We start from the raw sequence: 25,176 nt of genomic DNA, 5'->3' as shown, positions 1-25,176 counted from the left end.
TTAAAAATCAAGAGCAATGTTTATTCATCAAAATGCAATACATTGTTATTTTAAATCAAACAGCTCGTTGGCGAACTTCTTAATTACATAATTACATTCGCTAACGAGATAATATCCATCCAGCTTTAATAACGAAACCGGTAACGTCCAAAAGCCAACATCATCATCTAAATACATGACAAACATATTAATATGTAGTCATAATAACACGTCACTGGGATGGGAATGGGGGATGGGGGAAAATTGGCATACACATTATATCCGAGACGTAAAAAAAGAAAAAAAGATCCAACAAGTAAATAGGTAGTACCTAAATCAAACGTAACAAAATTACAAGAGTCTATATAAACAGCACGAAAATAATAATCTAAAAAAAAAAAAAAACGACAGATACTCGTAATTTGTTTACATATATTTTGTAAACCTAGTTTCTCGTAAAAAAATAAAAAAAAAAAAAATTCCGTAGGAGGTACGTTTCATCACGTATTATTTTTCTACTACCACGCAAGAATACCTAATAAATCAAGAATTTAAAACAGAACACTAAATATATGGTATCTTCCTACGTCAATTTCGCAAATTTTTTCTTTTTTTCTCATCAATAGTCTCAGGTACAACGGACATTACGTACTATGAAATTTTCGATATAGTAAAATAACCAAAGAGAAAAAAATAGTGTATAAGAAATGAAAAAAAAAGAAAACACCACAAAACAAAAAAAACTCAACAAACGCTTCGTAACCGAGACTTTCTTCGTTCAAGTTGCAAGTAAATCGAGAAGAGAGAATAATAAATTATCGTAAAAATACAAAATGAGAAAAAAAATCATGTTTAGAAAAATAGTATAACACGCAAGAAAATAATAATAATAAAAAAATAATAATTTACGCGAATACGAAAGTAAAAAAAAAAGAAAAAAAATTGGGGCCATAAAACGAGGGGGACGAGGGGAGACGCTATAGTATCGACATACGTATTATACAACGAAATTTATATACACACGCTTAAAATAAAACCCTATCTACATAAATACATATTATTTTCGAAAGGGGGGGGGGGGGTATTAAACATTATTTACATAACACGGGGTTAGGCAGGACAAGTAGAGGTGGGAACAGGGTGTACCAAAGAAGACACGTGCATTTTTCAAAGTACTTTTCCACGTGTTAAATATGATTGTCGTCGTCTTCCAATTATCTAAATATTATTTTAAAAAAGGTCTATTTTTGGTACGACAAAAATGGACAAGAGGGAAGGGGGAGGGGAAGGGGGTGATCCGAAAAGATCGAAATGCATTTTATTAAATTGATATTTGTCACACAGTCTAGACAAACGTAAAAAATTCTCCACCTTTCTCCCGAATTTTTGGAGAAGGCCAAAAAAAAAACAACCAAAAAAAAAAGGACACAAGATACTTCAAAATATTGCAATAAAATCATATATACTTCGTGCATTTTAAAACCTACACAAACAAATAAATACACGACAAGATGGAGCCGAAGTATGAACAAAAAGAAACCTGAAATTCTTGCACGGTAACTCTGAACAATTACACGCAAAATTGAAAGCACAAGTCATTGATCCGGCCATTTCGTCAGAAAAAACCGTTCACGTTTTAAATACGAGTAATAAATTAAAAACCCAGACAAACGTCCGCAAAGATGGAGAAAATTTCGCCATAAAATTCGTCGTACTAATAAATACGCAGATCTTACACGTTAATCTCGAAGGAAAAAAGGAACAATTAAGGGGTGGAGGGGGGGGGGGGGGGTAAAAAAAAGAGACGTAATATACGTCATTAAACGGGATACGAATTTACATAAATATAGTGATGGATTTTCCTACCAATAATTATAACCGGAGTACGACCAGGCGGCTTCCACTACGGTCGCCTGATGCATTAGCAAAGGATGATTCCGCGAAGCCCAAGGTGCCGATGAATTGTTAGGGGTTATCTCGCCCCTGACGTATTTACTGCAGCCAGCATTCAACCAGTCGTTCGAACTGCTATTGTTGCAATTTAGATCGTAGGTAAAGTAAGACGGATACTGAGGCGACGTACAGTAATCTGCAGCGCCGCAGCTGGACCTGCTGCTGCGTCCATTGGCGATACTGCTACAATGATTATCGTAGCAGCCGCCGCCGCTGCTGCTCACGCCGTTGTAATGATACTCGTTGGTTGGCTGCCCGTAGCATTGCTGCTGCTGCTGCTGCGGCGAATGTAATTCCGTCTTCAGAGGGATGTTGTGAATGATAGAGGTGGAGGAGGGTTTTGGGTGCTGGCCTACAATCGGAGAAACTCCAATATTGAATGGCCAGTCCGTCGAATAACTGGCCACAGACCTGTCCTAGCTGATCTTTTGGCGTTTGGATTCGCGTTCTATACTGTTATCGCGGTCTTGCGAGTTCATCGTCGATTCCAGGTAGACGAGTTGAGCGTAGTAGTTTTCTAGATCTTTCAGCTCGATCAGCGGCACTTCTTCGTTGGACATTTTATTCTTATGGTGGCTTTGCAACAGCTGCATTTGTTGTCTGTAATGCATAAAGAAGAGATAACAACGTTAGTTCGGTGTGAGGGAATAAAATTAATCCGAAATAGAACAAAAAAACGCAGACTAAAACGAAGCATAATAGGTGAGAACAGATTTGGAGAAACCCAGAATGGAAAACAGAAAATTACAGCATCAGAACACGAAGATAACCGAATAGAAAGCAGTATTTTATACAAAATGAACGATATTTCCCACCATTCAAAAAAAAAAAAAAAAAAAAAAGATTCACAAATGAAACTATCTTTTGCACTGAAATACTGAGTAAAGTGATCGTTCAGGAACGACTCGCCAAGGAATCGAGTGACACAAACACATTGAGGCAAATCGTTCGCGAACGAATTGACGATTCGTGATTGAAATAAGATTCAAATCATTCGCGAACGGTATGATTCACGAAATGATCATTCAATCAAGATTACAAGAATACAATCATTAGAATATAAATTAATCAAATGAAGAGAAGAGAGCTGAAAATATCAAATCGTTCGCGAACGATTCACAGGAGATTCGATTAACTACTGTAAAAAGATGACTAACCACACATCAGATCAGTTAATTGTAAGGAATCGATTCAGATGAATCAAAGTTTCAGAATGGAAAATAATTGAAATCGTTCGCGAACGATTTACTCGTGAATTAATTTATCGAAGTAGTGAATCGTTCACGAACGACAAGGTTTGTGAGCTTATCATTAACTCGAGTGAGAATTATTTCAATGAGTACCAATTGCTCAGGACGAGAAGAGAAAATAGCTAAAAATATCAGATCGTTCGCGAACGACTCGCTGAAAAATCTATTACTGACTGTAAAAATTTATGACGATCACACGTTCGCTTAGCAGAATATTGTGAATCATCACAAACGAATCCGGATTGAGAACAATAATTATTGATTGAAAATCGTTCACGAATGATTCTGATCAAAGAGTTCATCGATCATCGCGAATCAGTACCGATGAAGGGGTGGGAGGGGGGGGGGGTGTGGGACGAGCAGAACGATTTGAATTTTTCACTGAAGAATTGATTTTTTGCAGTGAACGGTGCAGAATTAATCGCAAATAATTGTGAATCGTTCGCGAACGAATCAACGATTCAAGACGAAAATTGATTCAAATTGTTTGTGAACGAATCGACGATTTACACTGAACTATGACTCGAATCATTCGCAAACAAATCGACGATTCACAATAAACTATGACTCGAATCGTTCGCGAACGAATCAATGATTTACAATAAAATATGACTCGAATCGTTCGCGAACAAATTGACGATTCACAATAAACTATGACTCGAATCGTTCGCGAACGAATCGATGATTTAAAATGAACTATGACTCGAATCGTTCGCGAACGAATCAATGATTTACAATCAACTATGACTCGAATCGTTCGCGAACGAATCGATGATTTACAATAAACTATGACTCGAATCGTTCGCGAACGAATCAATGATTTACAATGAACTATGACTCGAATCGTTCGCGAACGAAACGACGATCAACAAAAAAATGATTCAAATCGTTCACGAACGATTCATTGAAAAATAAAATACATCAACTCCAGCAATAGCAAAGAGATGACGAATCACGCGCCAGATCAGCAACATTCAATTCAAGTCATCGTCACAAATATTTCGATGCTCAAGAAGTTGGTTAGAATCGTTCGCGAACGACATCGTTGAAAAAATCATCTATCGATATCGTTCGCGAGCGATTCGCTGAAAGATCGATTGCTCGCAGTGAAAAACATGAAGAATAATTCCGGTCAAACCAGCTAATAAAACTGAATCGTTCGCGAACGAATCGACGATTCTCGACAAAAATTGAATAAAATCGTTCGCGAACGAATATGTACACGATTTGTGTCCAAACACCGAGTCGAATTGTTGATGAACGAATCGATGATTCACAACAAAATCAAAAACTGATTCACAAATCGTTCGCGAACGAAGTTCAAGAAATCATCATAATATTAAATCGTCCTAGCAACGGTTAGTCCGAAGTGGGAGTGGAGGGGAGGGGAGGGGAGGGGGAGAAAAAAGCAACAAAATGTCGAATAGTTCGCGAATGATTCATTAAAAAAACCATTCAACGCAGAACGATAATAACGTTCATGAACGAATCAACGATTCGCCACGGAAATCGATTTGAATCGTTCGCGAACGACAGTATCACAGAAATTCTCATCAAAATTCAAATCTAAATCAGAACAGAATCATTGGAACATTGATCAATCGTACTAGGGCTAAAAATGATGAATCGTTCGCGAACGATTCTTCGATAAATCGAGTCGATTGCAGAAGATACAATCATTATTCGCCAACAGGCAACAAGTCATCTCATTCAACTTTTTTCCATAACAAACAAACTGACATATTACATCTTTCGGTCATTCGCGAATGATTCGCTTCATAGATTGATTCATTCAGTAACGAACAACCAAATTCCTTCAAAGAACACTCAACAATCGAATCGATGCTCTATTTGGATCTCAAAAAATTCATCGATTTGATAATTTACACGTGATAAATTTTCCAAACACAGATTCTTAAAGTACCTATGATAAAAGAGACAAAAATCGTTCGTGAACGATTCGAATCGCGAATCAACTCAATTGTCAACGATCCTAATTTCGAATCGTGAGAAATAATGTTCAAGCATTTTAGAGGGAGGGGAAGGGTTGGGAGGTATGAAAAAAGCGTAAATCGGATCAGTCGTTCGCGAACGATTCGTTTTGTAATTCAGAAAAAAACGAATCGTCCGATATTTTTCGACCAAAATTAGATCAAACAAATGAATTATTAACGATAAGAGTAAAACAAAGAATGCAGTACATATTTCCATAGAAAGAGACAAGATAATAATGGTCTTTTCGGATCTTTCTCGAAGCAGATCGAACTATATCATTTCAAATAACATCGGACATTCCAAGAAAAAATGGCTGCCCAGTTAAAAAAAAAAAAAAAACAAAAACAAAAAAACACTGAAAGCGACACGAACGATAAACCCCATCGACCCATCGAATGGGTACTGGAATTAAATCCCAAGAAAAAAGAGCCCATTCTAATAAATAAAACATTGAAGAAAAAAAATTGACGTTGAATAAATACATAAAAAATCCAATAAATAACCAACATGAAAAAAAAAACTCGTTCCGAGAAGCAGCGAAAATATTCAAAAATTTCCATATCAAAGAAAAAAACATAGAAAAGAGAAATAGTAGAATGCAAATGACTCGAAGCAAAGATAATAATTTTCGGTTCGTAGAAACGGATTCTCAGACATCGAGCAAAAGAGTCACAGATCCCATTCCCACCACTTTTTCGTTCAATTCGAAACAATTGAACTTGCAAAAAATCAGAATAATTATATCTTTACTCCGAGTCCCTCGAAAGCTCAAAGTAGAAAGTATTTGTTCGTTGAAATATCAAATCCCAGAAATTACGAGTAGCTCCCAAAAAAAAAAAAAAAAAACATCAAGAGAGGACACAAAAAAAGACAGAATAAATACGTAGATAGGTGTGATTTACTAATAATTCAGGTACCCGGTATCCGAATTGAATATGTCTGAATTGCATAGTTGCGACATCGAGTAACAATGATGCCATATGCTATAAAAATCATTTTAAAAAATTGAGTTTTTTTAAATTAGAAAAGGAAAAAAAAAGTTATTTTAATAGATTTTCAACCACAAAGGTGGAAAAATCACTACCGCCCGCCAATGCTCTAAGGAAATACATGATTATGGCGGTAAGGAGATCAAGATGCGAGCTACTAGGAGATCTAAATAAATCCAACAAAAAATAAATAAAAATACGTACACGTTGCCTTTATACAGCGTTATTTTGAACATGTTTTGTAAAACATGTCGTATCCTAGTGACATCAGATCTGGGGAAATAATTGTTAATTACATCCGGCAACGTTAATACGTAATTTTCGTAATCGAACGGCTTCAAATTCATCGCCAAAATAGTTTTCTCTTTAAACGAAATAGTTCTAGCCTGAAAAATTTAATACATTTTTAGAAATTATCGTTCCTTTTCAACGTTCATCAAATGTTGTGCAATCTCGTTCAACTCACTTTAAACGGAGGATTAATGCTTTTCAACTGATGAGCGGGTACGTCGTCGATCAGCACCAAAGGAGGAAAGTTGAAATTCACCGGTCTGTAATCGTTGACGCTATTCGTAACGGCCGACGATCTTTTAACGCTGTTCGTCGTACTCTGAGGCGAATGCGGAGGTGACGAAAGATCGATGATTTCTCCACCGTTTTGTTGAACGTAATTCTGTGCTATAGCCGCCGGAGCTCGATGATGATTCCGCGAGTTCATCATCGCTGCTTGCTGCTGCTGCTGTTGTTGTTGCTGTTGTTGCTGCTGCTGCTGCTGTTGCTGTTGTTGTTGTTGCTGCTGTTGCTGCTGCTGCTGCTGTACCGTTGTCTGATTACCTGAACCGGGCATACAGTTATTTGACACCACTCCGGTGGTCGCGATTGGCGTCAAAGCCGGCGGATATCTCGCGTTATTTTGAACAATCGACGCGGACTGATTACCTCCGTGTACGGCGCCCGTGTTTCGCAGATTCTTGTTGGCTCCTAAACCGTGAGCCGAAACGCTCCCACTGCTCGGCATTCCCTGGTAGATGGCCGGTAACGAGGTGCTGCCTTGGAATACGTGCGCGTACGTGTCGTTCTGGCCGCCGGAAACCGCCGCTGTGTACGTGTTTCTGTAAAATATAAATACGAACGGAATGGTGAGCGTGTGTTTAGTTCATATTGAAGTAAGCGGAGTAAGCAGAGACATCGATAGAATGAAATTGAAGGCTTTCGAAATTAAGAAATGCCGAAAAAAGAGACAAAAAACAGGAATTTAAATATCTACACTCAAATAACGGCGGGGGGGTCAATTTGGCGGAGATGTAACTATAGGATTATTTTTGAGAGTCACAATATTTCCATTATTTTTTTACAAAAGAACTAAAAAGAAAAAAAAATCAATCTTGGAAAAAAACATTACTTATGGCAACTTTGATAAGAAATAGAACCGTTTGACAATTTTGAGAAGTGGACAATTTTTGAAAAAAAACAGGACTTTTTCACAATAGGCAAAAAAACAAGAAGTCCACTCAAATTCTGACAATTATGGAAAAATTGGAACTTTTTCATAATTTTGGCAAAAAACCAGGACTTTTTGACAATTTTGGCCAAAAACAGGACTTTTTGACAATTTTGAAATAAAAACAGAATTTTTGACAATTTTGACAAAAAAACAGGACTTTTTGGCAAATTGAGACAGAAATGAGACTCTGTGCCAATATTGACAAAAATTAGGACTTTTTCACAATTTAGGTAAAAAAACAAAACTTCTTGACAAGTTGGAAAAAATTAGGACCTTTTCAAGAATTTTGACATTTTTGAGAATTTTGGCCAAAAACTGGACTTTTTAACAAATTTGACAAAAAAAAAACAGGACTTTCTGACGATTTTGACAAAAAAACTGGACTTCTGGCCACTATGACAAAAAATAACACTCTGTGACAATTTTGACAAAAATTAGGACTTTTTCACAATTTAGGCAAAAAACAAAACTTTGGCCAAAAGCAGGATTTTTTGACAATTTTGACAAAAAAAACAGGACTTTTGGGCAATTGTGACAAAAAATATTACTCTGTGAGTCTGACAATTATAAGAAAAATTAGGACTTTTTCACATTTCAGGCAAAAAAACAAAACTTTTCTACAATTTAGAAAAAATTAGGACCTTTCAAAGAATTGTGACATTTTTAATGATTTTGGCAAAAAAATAGGACTTTTTGACAAATTTGACAAAAAACAGGACTTTATGGCAATTTGAAAAAAATTAGGACATCTCTGACAGTTTTGGTAAAAAACAGAACTTTTTGACAATTTTGACAAAAAAAGAGGACTTTTAGGCAACTGTGACAAAAAACAACACTCTGTGACAATTTTGACAAAAAATTAGGACTTTTTTACAATTTAGGCAACAGAAATGAACTTTTTGACAGATTGAAAAAATAGGACATTTTTGAGAATTTTGGCCAAAAACAGGACTTTTTGACAATTTTGACAAAAAAAAACCAGGACTTTTGGGCAATTGTGACAAAAAATATTACTTTAGGACTTTTTCACATTTAAGGCAAAAAAACAAAACTTTTCAGCAGTTTAGATAAAAAATAGGACCTTTCCAAGAATTGTGGCATTTTTAATAATTTTGGCAAAAAAATGGGACTTTTTGACAAAAAACAGGACTTAAAGGCAATCATGACAAAAAAATAAGACTTTTTGACAATTTTGAAAAAAATTAGGACATCTCTGACAATTTTGGTAAAAAACAGAACTTTTTGACAATTCTGACAGAAAAACAGGACTTTTTGGTAATTATGACAAAAAGTAAGACTCTTTGACAATTTTGGCCAAAATTAGGACTTTTTTACAATTTAGGCAAAATAACCAATCTTTTGGACAGTTCAGGAAAAATTAAGACCTTTTCAACAACTTCGGCCATTAAATAGGACTTTGTCACAATTTTGTTGAAAAATATGACTTCTCGGTCTTTTTGACAAAAAATAAGACTGTCTCACTATTTTCACAAAGAGGGGACTTTCTGTCAATTTATGCAAAAAATGAAACTTTTCAACAGTTTTGGAGAAAACTAGGACTTCTTGACTTTTTTGACAAAAAACAGAACTTTTTACAGCATTTTGGTAGAAACTCGGGCTTCTGGCAGAAAAAGGACCTTTCTGACAATTCTGACACAAAACTGATCTTTTCGGCAATTTTGGAAGACAAGATCTTTTTTTTTGGACAAAAATTACAACTTTTGACAGTTTAAAAAAAAAATTGAACGTTAACGCAAAAATTGGACTACATATTTGAAAATTTTCGGCAAAGTAACCTTTACTCTTTTTTTTTGGTGATTTTGGCAGAACATGGAATTTTTTTCTAGAAATGTAGGAGAAAAACCGAAATTCATACAAAATTCACATAATTATTGATTGATTAATAAACTAAATGAAATTTTCTGATCTTGAAGGGCTAATTTCAAACTTCCCTGACATTACCATGACTTTTCCAGACGGCTGAAATTCCTCGACTTCCCCCTGTTTTCCAGGTATCCTAAAGAATGGACACTCAGTTCATACAGCTCAAGCATGACCCCCCCCCCTCTCATGGAAATTTGGCACCGCTGGCGAAAACCTCAGAACGACAATTCAGAGTTTTTCGAACTCTATAATTCAAGAAATTGAGAAAAAATAAATTTTCAATAAGAAACATGGAGCTTTTGAGCCAAATGCAGGATTTTTTCACCACTTGCAGGACTTCTTGGGCTTGTGAGACAACCTGGATAAATCAAGGTTTCTCAAAATAGAGAATTTTTGTTTAGTTTAAACATTTCGGAATATTTTCCGGAGTCTTCTTTAAAGCACTCTCAAGGTGGGAGAACATTCTTCAGGCTTTGAGCTCCATACGCCCCCCCCCCCTCATTCACTCATGAAATTTAGAATGTTTTTAGCCAGCCATCGAAATCAGTGTTGCCACTTTCAACGCATAGTAAAACAAAACCATTTCTTTTAGAGAAAAATTTGGCGGGAAAATAAATTTTAAATAAAATTTGTTAGAATTTTTCAGCATATCTAAAATTTGTATGACCTTATTGCCGTCCTGCCTTCTCCTCAAAAAATCCACGATCATTCGAATCTCCCTTCTCTCCCCCTCCCTCCCCACCCACGTTTCATCACTTTCTCGTACCTCGACAAAGAAAAAGGAAGAAAAGAATTCGTGTCGCGCGAGTCTTTTCAATTTGATTTCATTTAATTTCATGGAAATACCTAATGCCATTTTAATGGAAAGAATAATGACAATGACGAGCTTCTCGCCGAACGTCACGTAGACAATTTTTTTCATTGCAAATATTTTAACAGAACAACAAACGAAATACGTCATAGAAACCCGAACAAAAAACACAAAAAGTTGAAAAAACATCGATTCGGAATGAGAATTTGACAAAAAATTAAAACACAGATGTCGACGACTTTATTTGCATAAAAAATCATTTTTTGGCCACGTAACATCGCGACGTTATTTCTTTGTTCCCTCACCTGTGCGATCGCACTGCCCTCTGTTGCGAACTATTTGAACCCCGAAATCCAAAATAGTCACCCACAAAGACCTACGTCGCAAAATTTCATATTTCAAAAATTGTTAAAACTTTGTTTTCGAAACTTCCACTCGCGATTTTCAGATCCTATCAGCTCTACGATCTACGAGTATTATTTTCTCAAAAAAGAAGCGAGGGGGGGAGAGGGGGTAAAGCCCAGAATTCTAATTCGTAAAATTTTCGTCGTCGTCTAAAAATTTTGTACATTGAAAAAAAGGTTCCACAATTTGTGCTCATGATTTTAGAATATTCGTGGACTAGAAATTTCCTCGAGAAGGGGATGGAGAGGAGGGGAGAGACGGCCCTAAAAAGACTAAATTTTCAATACTTTCTAGACGTTTTCGACCTTGCCCAAAAATGAAATTTTTTGTTAGAAATGAGGGGTGAGGGAATGGTCGTGAGAAGAATTGATGAATGGAGGGAGGGGATGGAAAAATTGCAAAATTTTCTAAATTGCTACACGAATGTTTAGAAACACCAGATTAGGAAATTTTTAGACTTCAATTTAAACAGAACACGTTCTTAAAAACGTATATTTCGAAAATACTTCGTTTCAACTTCTCATCTGTTCATTTTGAATGGAAATTACACCCTTATTTCGAGTCACCCGCCTACCACGAAAGAAAAATTAAAATCCTCGTAAACCTCGAAATTAAAATTTCAAATTAAACCTTTTTCTTTTGAGCTGGGCTTTTGGCCAACAATATTCACGATGTGCAGTTTCGAACAAAATTCCCTGTATAAAAGAATAGCGAAGGTAACTGGCACTTGAGCCGGGTCTTGTTCGATTTTTCTACCGAAATACTTTTGAAACGTTGCCAAAATTCATTTTTTGGCCCCTTTTCGTCTTGCAAATTCATAAATGACGCTAAAATCACAGCTACGTTGGTGCAAATTTTAAATCCGAATACATTAATTTGACCAGAAGTGTATTGATTGGCAAGAAAATAATATTTCACAATTCGTATCAATTTTGGGGGAAATTCCTAATCTTTTCAAAAGCGTCGTCTCGTTCCTAATACGACCTCTGTACATCGTAGTCCTGGACAAATGCGATTTTCAACGAGATAAACATCTACTTACGGTACAGAATTAGCGGTAGTAACTCTGACTAGTGGCGGAGGCTGCTGCTGCGAAGAGACAGTACCTGTAGGAACGCTATTTGAATTCTGTAATGAAAGATCACGATGTGCGTTAATACTCGAGTCGTGCTCAGGTTCACGAATCATGCGACGAGTGAAATTACAAAAGAAATGATACGAATCTCATCGCTTCAAGGTTTAAACTTACTGAGTAATAAGCCTGAACGTGCGGCCTCGGTTGCTGGCCACCGGGGTAACTTCTCGAAGTCATCACAACTGTAGGATTGGCGTTCATCTATAAACACACATACGAAGATCATAATACTGAATAGATAACGATAACCATCCCATATGGGATTTTCAACCGACAATCTTACCGTATGAATATTGCCAGTCGACGGTTGTTTTTGTACCACTCTGGACTGATGATAAACTTGAGTGGTTTGCGGTTGAACCTGGTATGGTTGCGAGATGACTGTATTCGAATTCGGGCCGATCTGCTGCCAAGTAGTTGCGGTAGCCGGATACATGGTCATGCTAGTGGTACCGTTATTCATCACAGCCGTAGAATTAACCCTTTGGTTATTGGAGTGAAGTTGTTTCTGTAACGCTGACATCTGCTGTTGCTGCTGCTGTTGTTGCTGTTGCTGCTGCGGCGCTTTATTCACCATTGAATGGTTATTAGGAACTGTCGATTGAGGAGCGACGTTTGCATTCTCGACGTGAGGCGTCTGCACCCACGAGTGATTGCCGTTGACGTCGCTGCGAGCCGGAGTCTGCATATCTAGCAGTTTGGTCGGCCAGTACTCGTCGAATTTCGTACCTTCGGGAAAATACGACTTGACGTCCTCCAGTGACGTAACCTGGCATTGTTCGCTGGCAAACAGTTCGTTCTTGATTCCTTGCACTTTGCAACAGAACTTCAAGTACGCTAGATCCCAGTTTTCTAGATTTATAGCCTTAGTCTTCAAACTCTCCGTTTCGCCTTCGAAATAAAACAAAGGCACGTATTGCTGACCATTTTTAACGGCGTAAGGCACCACCGAGTCGTCGTTGATGCGCACGAAACCACATTTGCTGGGGCCTTTGGACGGCAAATGAGTCAACTTGTTAAAGCACGTTTCCATAAAGTTATGAAATTCTACTAAGTCGTCTAGTTTTACTATAAAATCCGAGTCGATGTTGAACGGCTCTTTGCCGAAGAAACAGTCGCTGTGCTTGGTGTTGATCTCGTTCAGCAGTCGAGTTTCCGCTTCCGTTATGCTGAAACTCTTCACGCTAACGCAGTTGAACACTTCGGTATTTAAACGCTGGAAAAAATGACTCAGTACTTTGGATTCGGCGATACGAACCGATACGTATTTCGTTCCGTCTACTTTCGTGATCACAGGTACGATAGATTTACCGACGACGGTCCAGCAGAATTTACCTACGAACAGATACACAGAGATTCGTTATTAGAAATACGGTTTCAAAATCCATCCAAGAGTAAGAGTAACGAGCAGATGGTCTGGATTATGAAATCAACTGAGTGATTTGAGCTTTAATTGAGGTCGAGTTGGATGATTTAGATTAATACTTTGAGCGAATGTTATCAATAATTTCAAGTAATGCTAATTATTTTCTAAAAATAGAGTAATCGAAACAAATAATAATGATAATCGTAGTAATGGAAAACCGAACTGAAATCAAGATCAAAGTGAAAAGAAACACTCGAGATGAATTAATGACTGTTTAGAAGGGTTTCATTATCACGTTCGATCAATTTAACGTCTATTCAACAAGTAGGAACAATATAATAAGTGATTGAAATCAAATAATCAAGCATCAATCATTAGAAAACATTTTTTGAAATGAATAAGATCAGAATTATTATAACGACATTCAACCGAACTTTTAGAAACACACAAGATGAGACGAAAAGGGTTCAGTTATCACGTATCGATCAAATTGACGTAAATTTAACACACAAGAACAGTTTGAAACCAAATAATTAATAATTAAAACAAATTCAATTATTACAACGACATAAAAACTGAATCTTCCAAAATTTCGTTCAAGTTTCTATGACATTTTGTGTACATAAAGTTAGGTTGGCAAAACTGCGTGTTCAGCAAAATAAACGCATCACATGTTACCAACCTGACTTTTACCGCGTAACTAAAAATGCCATAAACTGAAGACAATAGTGATCGAAAATTTTGTGAAAAGTTTCAAGTTCAACTTTAATAACTGAAAATTATTAACAAATAGATTAAAATTACGTCGAGTAATCAGTAGTGAGCATCAAAAAAGAAGACACAATACGATGAAGATCTCTAACGTGAAAAACCGGTAAGATTTTTAGTTACTTTGGAGCGAATCTGATACTTTGATCGTACGAAGATCGAAACATCATGAAACTTTAATTTACTTCGATCAAAATATCACCAAAATGAAATAATTTTGAACATAAACATGAAATATTCGATCAACGATCATAATCGAGTTGAATAATCTCATTATACGAACAATTCGAAGTAATCGAAATCAACGAACAATGAAACCGACTGCGATTCGAAAACCGGTCACAAGTTGAGCCAAACACTCGACAATTAGGGAATAAATTTAGCAGAATGAAGTAATTTTGAACTTGAACATAAAGTATTCGATCAACGATCATAATTGAGTCGAATTATCTCACCAGATGAGCAATTCGAAGTAATCGAAATCGACGAGCAATGAAACCGACTACGATTCTAAAACCGATCACTAGTTGAGCTAAACAGTCAACAATTGGAGAATAAATTTATCAAAATGAAGTAATTTCGAACGTGAACGTAAAGTATTCGATCAACGATCGTAATCGAGTCGAATTATCTCACCAGATGAACAATTCAAAGTAATGGAAATCAACGAGCAATGAAACAGACTACGATTCAAGAACCGGTCACAACTTGAGCTAAACACTCGACAATTGGAGAATAAATTTATCAATATGAAGTAATTTTGAACCTGAACATAAAGTATTCGATCAACGATCATAATCATCTCACCAGACGAGCAATTCGAAGTAATCGAAATCAACGAGCACTGAAACCGACTACGTATCAAATCTGATCATTAGTTGAGCTACACTCGACAAAATAAGGACTAAAATTGAGCAAAAACACTTCTCGAATATGTAAATAAACATCGTACCGGCCACACTGGGTCCATCATCCTGAGCAGACGTATTATTCTGAGGAATGGGCTCGGTCGACACCATTTCGGCACCTTTGGCGTTCACCTTTGGAAAATAGCACAATATGCTGCTACGATTATGGCAATTATTCTGAACGATTCGACCGTTTTCGATCGGTACGTTGGATATCTGCTTCTTATTGCTATATTGCGCTATTTTAGCTGCCAGAGCTCTGACATCTGCATCATTCTGACATTCTTCCTTCACTCGAGACTGGTAAACTGCACAAAATAAACGATAAAAATTGGGTTAGAAACATCGATAGTAGAGTAAATGAGTATCACAAAATACACTTTCAAGTCACATTACTTGTCATATCGAAGCAATATTAACGATCCTGAAACGGCGATCATTTGTACTCGGATTGGCATAAATACGAATAGAGACAAATACGAGTAACTGGCTTAAAAATTTCGATCATTTTACATTTACGAGATTGATGAATCGAGTCGCCGTTTTTTTCGGTAACACAACAACACTAAGACCGATTGAAACAAGCTCGCGTATATCGAATACATAAATCGAAATTAAATTCGGTGAAAAAAAATTCATTCAATTACTTTCTATCACGTGGTAAATGGTATCATCTTCGAGTTTCGAGATCTGGCGCTAAATAGTACCATAACAATAACAGACGACGGCGATTGAACTCATCGAGTTGAATGTGTGAGAGAGTGCGTGTGAATGTACGTCTACGTTATACACACGAACACTGAACAGGAGGACACTACACTAACTAGTCGCAATCGAAATAATTATAAATCCGGTTCGACGAACAATATCATTATTACGAACTAAAAAATTCAAATTATTAATCGAATAACCGATTTTCGCGCTGATTTTCACTCATAAACAAAAAAAAAATAAGAGGCTTCGAGGACCGAAGAGGCGAGGAAGAAAAACTGCTGCGGTTCAAAAACATGGCAAAAACTCGTAGCTTAGCTCGAAATAACAATTGGTACTACGTGGCAGGGTACAACTGACGAATGGGGGAGAAATAAAATTCTTTCGAAAGGTTTCTGGTGGGGATTGAGTAATTACACTCCCTTTTCCTCTCACCTCCGATAAGCATCCAGTACGGATTCGATAAAGTAAAATTTCCTCCAATCAGAGGGCCGGATTTAACGTTCACGATGACGTCACGCCTATATCAGTAAAAAAAGAGAGAGACGAAATAATCACGTACCGTTCACATTTCCAAGGTCTTTGTACAGTCTGTGCCATTTAATGATCGCTATTTAATATACAACTTTTTTCACTTTTTTTCGCGAAATTTTTGGAAATTTTTATTCAGCGAACCGATTCGCCGTCGAAAATTATACGATTGTGTAAATTTTCACGTTTAAATTACGATTTTCGAGGCGCTAAATTCTATAATAAGGGTAGTTTGTGGAATTACGTTGACGTTATACTTTTGTCTCCGAGTGTACCAGCACTAAAATAACCAGTCTGCAAGGTGGAAGTTTTCCCCTACTGACATGACGCAACTGCCTCTTTCCCCTATAAATTACTACCTCTACCTCTTTTTCGACCTCGTTAACCCTAACGAAAACCCCTACTCCTCGTTTTATTATCTCTCAGTACAATAAACAAAAACGAGTTGGCGGAGTGAAACGTACGTACAAAGCCAATTTACAACGTCTCGAAGAAAATTTACAGTTGAACCAGTTTTACGAGATAGGTGTTCCACATTTTATCAGATCATTATTTTATATTTTAGGGTTCACTGTTTTTCCTCACGTTCCAATTTCTCTCCTCTCTTCTTCTTTGTCTGTTTATTACTTATGTTTGTATGATATTATTTTTTTTTATGATTATGCTACGCCTTACCTATACCATTACTATTTGCATAGTTGTTTTTTACTTTCTTTTATTTTTTTTTCTTCTTTACATTTTTTATTGGGGTTGTTTCGTTTTTACGATGAGTTTTGATGATCGTCTACTTATCTGTAGTTTTTAGTTTTTAGTTTTTTATTTTTTTTTCTTTACCTAATTTCCATTATACTTTGGTTAGACCTAGGCCTATAGAACTTTATACTTTGGAATCGATTATTATAGGTATTGTGAAATTGATCCTGTTTAGGTTTTGGTTGTTAGTACTTTAAGGGTTTTTGATGTTACTTTTTTTTTTACATGTAGGCGGTGCCAAATGACCATGATAATATGAAAAGTAGTAAAATTTATGAAGCTATTTGACACGAGGAGAAATTTTTTCTTCGCCTTGGTATTCTTTCGAATGGACTTGTCTTACATTACATGATAGGATACAGGCTGTCTTGCTTGTATCACTTGTCAGTTGTCTGTTTTTGTCTCTTTGGACTCTGGAAGGTCTGGAGAAAAGAAACGTCGGCGGTCTCGGTCTCACGGAGCCTTGCCATGGCACCATTAACGGTGACGGCGGGCGGGCGGTAGCGGTGGCCCACTCTTTATCTTTATACTAAGGCCACATGGTGAACGTTTTCGCGGAAATTCAGATTGTGTGAGACGTGGAGTAGGTGTGGATAACGAGTTTATATTGTTCAAAGCAGACGGCGGCGGAGTGGATTTTCAATATTTATGCACGCGGTTTTCAGTTCTGTTAGTTGACGTATTTTTGAGAATTCTTTTTTGATTTTTTTTTTGTGTGATAAAGGAGACAATGTAATTCCAAGAAGATGTAGTATATTTTGAAATCGTTGTCTTTTTCTGAGATGTTATGTCTTTGTTGAAAAATTCTATGTTCTAGGTAGGTACTTGATTCTTTTGGACACACTGTATAAATTTTGAGAAAAATTCGAAACAAGTGATACCATCGTGTGATATATCGTTTGTTATGGTTTTTGAGGTGGGAAATCGAAATATCGACTTAGTTTTTCAATCTGACCCTTTCTTATCAAAATTTGCTCGAAAATATACGTCGTCGTCGTAGTCGCGCTCCTTTACAGGAGATAGCGTATACTTCCATCTATATCAGCCGGTTTCTAGCGTATCTGATAGTTTCTTTCAGGGTCTTACAGGGAGAGTTGGCCGGTGAGTTTGTTGTTAACATCTCCGATCGTTTCCTCCCTCTTGTAGTTCTTCCTTGAATTTTCCCCTGTACCGCTAGCATGAAAATACCGTTTTCTCGTATTTTATGAGCTAGATACTTTAGCTTTCTGTTCTTTATATCTTCTACTACGACTTTCCGCTCCTCTCCTATTCTTGCTAATACTTCCTGGTTGGTGATGAAGTCCTTCCATGAGATCCGTAGTAGCCTTCGATAGCACCACATCTCAAAAGCAGATACTTTCTTCTCGCATTCTGCACTCATGGTCCATGTTTCACAGGAATACTTCAGAACGGTCCATACGTAGCATCGCATAATTCTCTTTCTCAGAGCTAGACTCATCGTTCGATTTCCCAGCACATTGGCTAGGTTGTTAAAGGCGCTTTTTGCCATTCCAATCCGTGATTTAATTTCTTTATGATCTCTACCATCATTATTTATCAGTGCTCCAAGGTATCTGAACTGATTTACATTTTCAATTTCTTGAGTTCCGATGTTGATTTTGACCTCCTTGAAGTCTCCTTTTGTAAATCTCATCACCTTGGTCTTGCCTGCATTTATCTTCATTCCATATTTTAATCCAGCACTGTTGATTTGGTTGATCATTTTCTGCATCTGCGCTTCTGTTTCAGCAAGGATCACTTTGTCGTCTGCGTAGCTTATTTCATTTATTCTCTTGCCGTTGATCTTGAATCCCATTTGTTTGATTCGCGCTTCTCTCATTATTTCTTCTGCGTACACGTTGAACAGCCTAGGTGAGAGGGGGCATCCTTGTCTCACGCCTCTCTTTATACCACATCTATTCTCCGAGTACTCAGTTCCAAACTTGATATTTGCGCTCTGCTCCCAGTACAAGTTCTTGATTATCCGCAGGTCTTTGTCATCGATATTGTATTTCTTCAGGATCTCCAGCATCCTCTCATGGTTGACACGATCAAATGCTTTTTCATAGTCGACGAAGCAAGCAATAATTTCCCTGTTTGCATTCAGTGCTCTTTGGATGATCACTTTCAGCAGGGCAATTGCATCTCTCGTCCCTTTTTTTGCTACAAAGCCATATTGTGTTTCGCTTAGATTTTCGTCTATCTTCTTTTCAATTCTGGCATTTATGATGGATAGTAGTAGCTTTAGAGCATGGCTCATTAATGCGATGGTTCTATATTCAGAGCATTTTTGCGAGTTATTTTTCTTCGGTATTGGTACAAAATTTACTGCTTTGAAGTCCTTAGGCAGTGTACCTTCATCGTATATCTCATTTATCATCTTCAGCAGTTCTTTTTCGTACTCAGGTGTTAGATGTTTAATCAAGTCTACTGGTATGAGATCTTCCCCCACTGCTTTGTGGTTTCTGGCTCTCTTCACCGCATTTCTCAGCTCCCACATTTCGATTCGTGGTGCCTCCTCTGTGGATGAAACTTCCATTTGAGCCGGACGTGTGTCATCTCCATACAGTTCCTGTATGTAGCTGATCCAGACCTCTTCTGTTTCTTGATTGTTAACACAATACTTTCCGTCTTTTCTTCGCATGTATGCTATTCCACTTCTCCTTTTCTTATGGGCAGCCATCATCTGCTTCACTTTGGTATGCATTTCTCTAGAGTTGTGTCTTTTCTCCAGTTCTTCTACTTCTCGACACTTCTCCTCATACCATTCATTTTTGGCCATTCTGCACATTCCCATGATCTTGTGATTTAGTTCTGTGTATTCACTACTTGGTCTGTTTGCATTCCTTCGTTCTTCCATCAGATCCAGTATCTCTTGAGTTATCCATGGTTTGTGTTTTCTTTTATCTTTGAGTGGAATAGACTTTTCTGCTGCTTTTTTAACCTTTCGCTTCCATTCTTGCCACTTCTCTTCAATACCTTGTTCTTCTTCCAACTTGTCTTCCTTTTGTTTTTCCAGTTCTTCTTGGAATTTCTTCTGCACATGCTTTGATTTGATCTTTGCAATGTCAAGTTGTTGGTATTGTTCTTTGCTCTTCTTCTGGCTCTTCATGACTATCTGGCATTTTGCAGCCAGTAGCTTATGGTCAGTGTTGCAGTCAGCACCAGGATATGTATGACAGTTCTTCACCATGTTCTTGAATCTTCTTTTTACAAGAATGTAGTCTATCTGGTTTCTGGCTCGATCTCCAGGACTGACCCATGTGTATAATCTTCTTGCATGTTGTTTGAACCAGGTATTGCATATTATTAGATCGTGTCTTTCTGCGAGCTCTACGAGCATTTCTCCTCTTTCATTCTGCTCTCCAAGTGCGTGCTTCCCTGCCACTTGGCTACCATGATCATTCCCGACTTTGGCATTGAAGTCTCCCATCAAAAACACAACATCATTGTTTTTTGAGCAATTCATTACTTCTTCTAGGTCATTGTAGAAGTTATTGATTTCTGCTGTACTGCTTTCTGCTGTTGGCGCATAAACTTGGATTATCACGATTGGTTTTGGCTTGACCTCCAATTTCACAAATATTATCCTCTCTGATTTTGGAATTATGGCACTGATTTTATCGCTGATTCTGGTATGTATTAATATACCCACACCTAGTTCGTGTGTGTCTTTTCCAGCGTAGATCATTTCGTAATCCTTATCTACCCGGTTTCTGCCATTTCCAGTCCATCGGGTCTCGCTTATTCCTAATACGTCGATTTTTAATCTCCTGGCTTCCTTGATTACATTGGCAAGTTGTCCAATTTTATACAAGGTTCGTACGTTCCAGGTTGCGATGTTGATGTTGTTCCACCTTGTTTTAACTCCGCGTATTCTTAGCACCCTATCCGGCTGCCTTGGCGGATGAGGATCAGCCTGACGGAGACTTAGGGCCATTGCTGAATTGATGTCCATATAATTCTAGGGAGATATAATGGTGTTGGTTTCCCGTTGCCTTCCACCATGGTTTTCTGTTGGGGTTTGCTCCCTTAGCTGAATGTGCCAGTTTTTAGGCGCTGGTATTCGCCTTCTCACTCTGAAGCCCTTGAGCTTCCCTGGGGCTGGAACAAGTGAGTTGTTGGTGTTCTGCAGCTGTTATGCATTCTTGTTTGTAATCCGGTATTTATGTAGAGGTTTGGCCTTCAGCTTGCCACTCCTCCCCGTCGTTCCACCAACTGGAGAATTCTGCTTTGGCCATGTTTATCGATTCCGAGTCCATCGAACAGCAACATGTTACCACCCCGCACGACGTGGACGCGCAGAATACCCCTGGTGTTGTCTTCGCCTTCTCATCTGTCCTCGGGGACTGGCTCCTCTTGATGATCCGAGCTACTACCTAGAGACTACCTCTAGCGACAACAACCTATGCCCTCGCGAGGCCGAAAATATACAAATAATTATAAAAGCGTGTTACGTATCATTTCTTGCATTTTTGGGGCGCATGGGTTCAAATTTTGGGTCAGTTTCAATATTTGACCCCCACCCCCCTCCATAAAAACACACAAAATGATTTCTCCCATTTTAAAAAACAACACAATTGGTAAAATATACTTATGATACATCGTTTCATATGTTTTTTGGAGCTCTGAGTTCGAATTTTGGGTCAATTTTTAATTGGACTCTTCCAACCTTCCACAATCCACCCCCTTCCATATATTTTTAATAAAAAAATTGAGAAATAAAATAAACTGTGTAGTACATCATTTTCCATGTTTTTTGGAACGCTGGGTCTGAATTTGGGGTCAATTTTCAAAATTGGACCCTTCTCGCCCTCCACCCCTTTCCCCCATGACCTTCATTTTTAAGAAAAAAAAATTTGTAAAAACGTGTGATACATTGGTTTTTATATCGTTTTTTGGGGTGCTGAGTTTAAGGTTTGGTTCAGTTTTCAAATTTGACCCTTTATATTCACCATTACCTTTCATCATTTCGAAGAAAAAATTGTAAAAATGTGTAAACTTGATACGTTTTTTTGTTTTTTTTTTCATGTGCTCAGTTCAAACTTTGGGTCAGATTTTGAATTTCTTTTCTAGTCCCCCCCCCCCCCCCCATAAAATTCAAGCACTGGCGAAAGGGAGTCATTTTAATTTTTGTTTTAAAAAATTATACCTACTTATAAATCAAATTTGAGAAAAATGAGTCGAAATTTGATCTCGACGTCTCCACAAACGCAACAACTACTTATATTCATTTTTCATTCAAAAATAATGGCGAGGGGGAAGGGGTTGTAATTTTAAAAAATTGAAAAATCCTACCTTAATTTGTTTCAAAACAAAAATGTGAGAAATAGAGTGAATTACATGTTACTTTAGTTTAGTATTGAAAAAATATATATATATTAAGAATTTAGAAATGGGGGGGGGGGGGTGACATTGATTTTTTTTTTTTTTCAAAGTAGGTTGACGCATTTGCTCTCAATGTCTTCACTCTTCAAAGGATGCATGAAATAGGCATTGGATCATTTCCTTTCTTTTCTTAAGTACAAAATTTAAATTGTTGCAGAGGTGAAGGGGGGGGGTATTTTTTTTTCTTTTCCCAAAATGGGCAAATACTTATACTTATACAACTGGATTTGAAAAATTACAAAAACTCCAATTTCAGTGACACTCACTAAAAACATAAACATGAGCCCTCTTCAACTTTTTCTGCCTTTATTTTCAAAATGAGGGGGGAGGAAGTGGTAGAAGGGTAGCATTTGATGAAGATAACATATTTAATCTCACTACCTCCAGAAAATGTAAGAAATGTCATGTAATTATTGTATAAATCTATAAATTAATACTAAGTTGAAATATTTGCAAACCTGGGGGGCGGAGGGGAGGATACTTTTTGATTTTTTTTTGAAGGGGCAAGCAAGTAGGCGAAATGCGTTTGAGAACTGCCTCGAAGTGTAAATTCGACGCTTTTAAAACACACAAAAAATGGTATCCCTCGAGGTTCTTTACATTTTAAAACAAGGGAGGGGGAGAAAGGGCGTCCAAAGTTGAAGGGTTGAATTTGAAAAATACTAAAACAACTGAAAATTTGAACTCGAATACTTATAAAATGACATAAATTTCACCCTCCCATCATTTTTTTTTTGAAATTGAAACACCTACAAAGAAGGGGAGGGGGAACCTTTTGATATTTTTGTTCAAAAAAGGGCAGCATAAATTTGAGATTTATCCAAAAAATGACTTGAAGTTTAGTCCCAACAACGCCCTTCAAAATATAGAATGGCATATCTCATGTTTTTTTTGCATTTCAGATTGGTCTGGTTGGGGGGGGGGGGGGGTAGTAGAAGAGTTGTGCCAGAAAAATGCTGGAAAATTTAATAAAAGGCAAAGGGCTTCAAAAGATATAATTATACCAAGATAAAATACATCATGTCATTTTCTTTTTTTTTTTACCTACAGAGAGGGAAGAGGGGAATTTTTTTCATTTTTTCCAAAAATTGGTATCAGAGATTTGAGATCAATTCTTTGAGAAATGACTCCCAGTGCAATCGGTTCTGAAAAATGAAAAAAAAATATATGGCAACCATCGTGCTTTTCACATTTTTTAGATAAAAGGAGGGGAAAAGATGAAGGGTCGTACTTGAAAAATACTGAAAATTTGAACCAGAACGCCTTCAAAAATGATAACATGAAACAAAATATTGCATCATTAATCCTTCTTTAGTATTTTCAACTCACAGAAAAATACATGTACAAAAATAGTGGAGCCCGTGGAGGGGAGGGGGAGGGATGATTTTTGATATTTGCCAAAAATTGACATAAGAGATCGAATTTTAAAAATGATTGGAATTTACCATTTAAAATTAACGTCCTTGAAAACTGCTGGTGAGGAGGGGAGGAGTGAGAGGAGCGGGAGAGTCGCGTTCTCCTCCCCCCCCCCAATCACCATAATTTTAATACACTAAGAACGGAAGATCTGACCGAGGAGGGATAGTGAAAACCACTGGCGAGGAGTCGATAGGAGGGGGAGGGGCGAGAGAAGTGGAATAATTGGAATTTACAATTTAAAATTAACGTCCTTAAGAACTGCTGGTGAGGAGGGGAGGAGTGAGAGGAGCGAGAGAGTCGCGTTCTTCCCCCTCCCCCACCCCCATAACTTTAATACACTAAGAGGGGAAGATCTGACCAAGGAGGGATAGTGAAAGCCACTGTCGAGGAGGGGAGGGGCGAGAGAAGTGGAAGAGTCGCGTCTCTGGCGTCTCTCTCCCGACCATCACTACACTTTGAGAGGGGAAAGGCTGAGGGGAGACAGAAGAATCGAAGAAAAGAAATAATATTCCATTTTGGCGCCAAAGAAAACAACAAAAACGAAATGACACATAGTAAGTGGTGCACTCTCTAATTATATGTACATGTGTATTAACTTACAATGTTACAAAGTATGCAGGTACTTTAAAATCAAGAGGTGCACAACTGCACCTTCATAACCCCCTCCTTCTTCCCCTCCACGAAAAATTTCAACTTTGAGGACGTTTTTGAATTCGCCTTAACCACTGCCAACGTTGAAATAACTATTCATTTAAAAAAATTTTCAACTGAAGCAAACATGAAATTAGAAGAAAATAAGCTAATAATAATAAAAGATGAGAATACATAAACAGCTACAAAAGAAAAGAGTGAAACAATTGTAAATATTCAAGACCAACAAAAACATTGAAAAAGTCACAAGAGATGATAAAATGCGTTTTTATACTTCTTATGACGATTTCAATTCACGCGCTTATCATCAGCTTATCCATTTTTATCATAATGTTTGGTATCAAATTCCAAAATTCATCAAGCATACTGGTCACATTCACCACGAACTCTCACTTTCCTATAATGTATTCAACTCGATTCCACATAATCTCTAATTAGGTTGAAGTACAAGTTTGAAACTCTTAGTGCCTACCTAAGTATACCTATTAAACACTTTTCGTGGAATTACATCATCTAATCAACAGTAAAACTGGTCTGTTCAAAGTACAAACATGGCTGACGATGACGCCGACTCATCAGACTAAACTAAACTACCTATAACAAATCAATATACATACATACCAATAATAATTCCCGAGTTCCATGAACTCAAATCCTCACAATAGTATCACTACTAACTTATCACGTTTCATAAAACAAACTAAAAAATTTACACAACTCACACGAAGTAAAGTAAACTAAAAACTAACAAAAATACAAATCCCATAGTCATTAAG

General features: G+C 37.2%; 1 protein-coding gene across 4 annotated transcripts; it reads right to left on the bottom strand.

Annotated features, from left to right (window-relative positions):
- Positions 1–25,176, bottom strand: LOC135846222 (probable serine/threonine-protein kinase tsuA). Of its 4 annotated transcripts, XM_065365195.1 has the most exons (9): positions 15,344–16,168; positions 14,992–15,255; positions 12,189–13,240; positions 12,020–12,106; positions 11,813–11,898; positions 7,106–7,278; positions 6,633–7,000; positions 6,371–6,552; positions 1–2,532 (listed from the first exon to the last, which is right to left on the bottom strand). In XM_065365195.1, exons 1-9 carry the CDS (start codon positions 15,348–15,350, stop codon positions 2,349–2,351), a joined length of 2,403 nt encoding a protein of 800 aa, XP_065221267.1. In that variant the 5' UTR covers positions 15,351–16,168; the 3' UTR covers positions 1–2,348. The 4 variants fall into 4 exon arrangements, with proteins under 4 accessions (XP_065221267.1, XP_065221268.1, XP_065221266.1 ...); XM_065365196.1 differs by lacking the exon at positions 15,344–16,168 and adding an exon at positions 25,022–25,176 and having other exon boundaries at positions 6,633–7,278; XM_065365194.1 differs by having other exon boundaries at positions 6,633–7,278; positions 15,344–16,164.

This window comes from Planococcus citri, chromosome 5, assembly GCF_950023065.1.
Source record: "Planococcus citri chromosome 5, ihPlaCitr1.1, whole genome shotgun sequence".
Classification (NCBI taxonomy): Eukaryota; Metazoa; Arthropoda; class Insecta; order Hemiptera; family Pseudococcidae; genus Planococcus; species Planococcus citri.
This window is presented reverse-complemented; position numbering and strand designations above follow the sequence as displayed.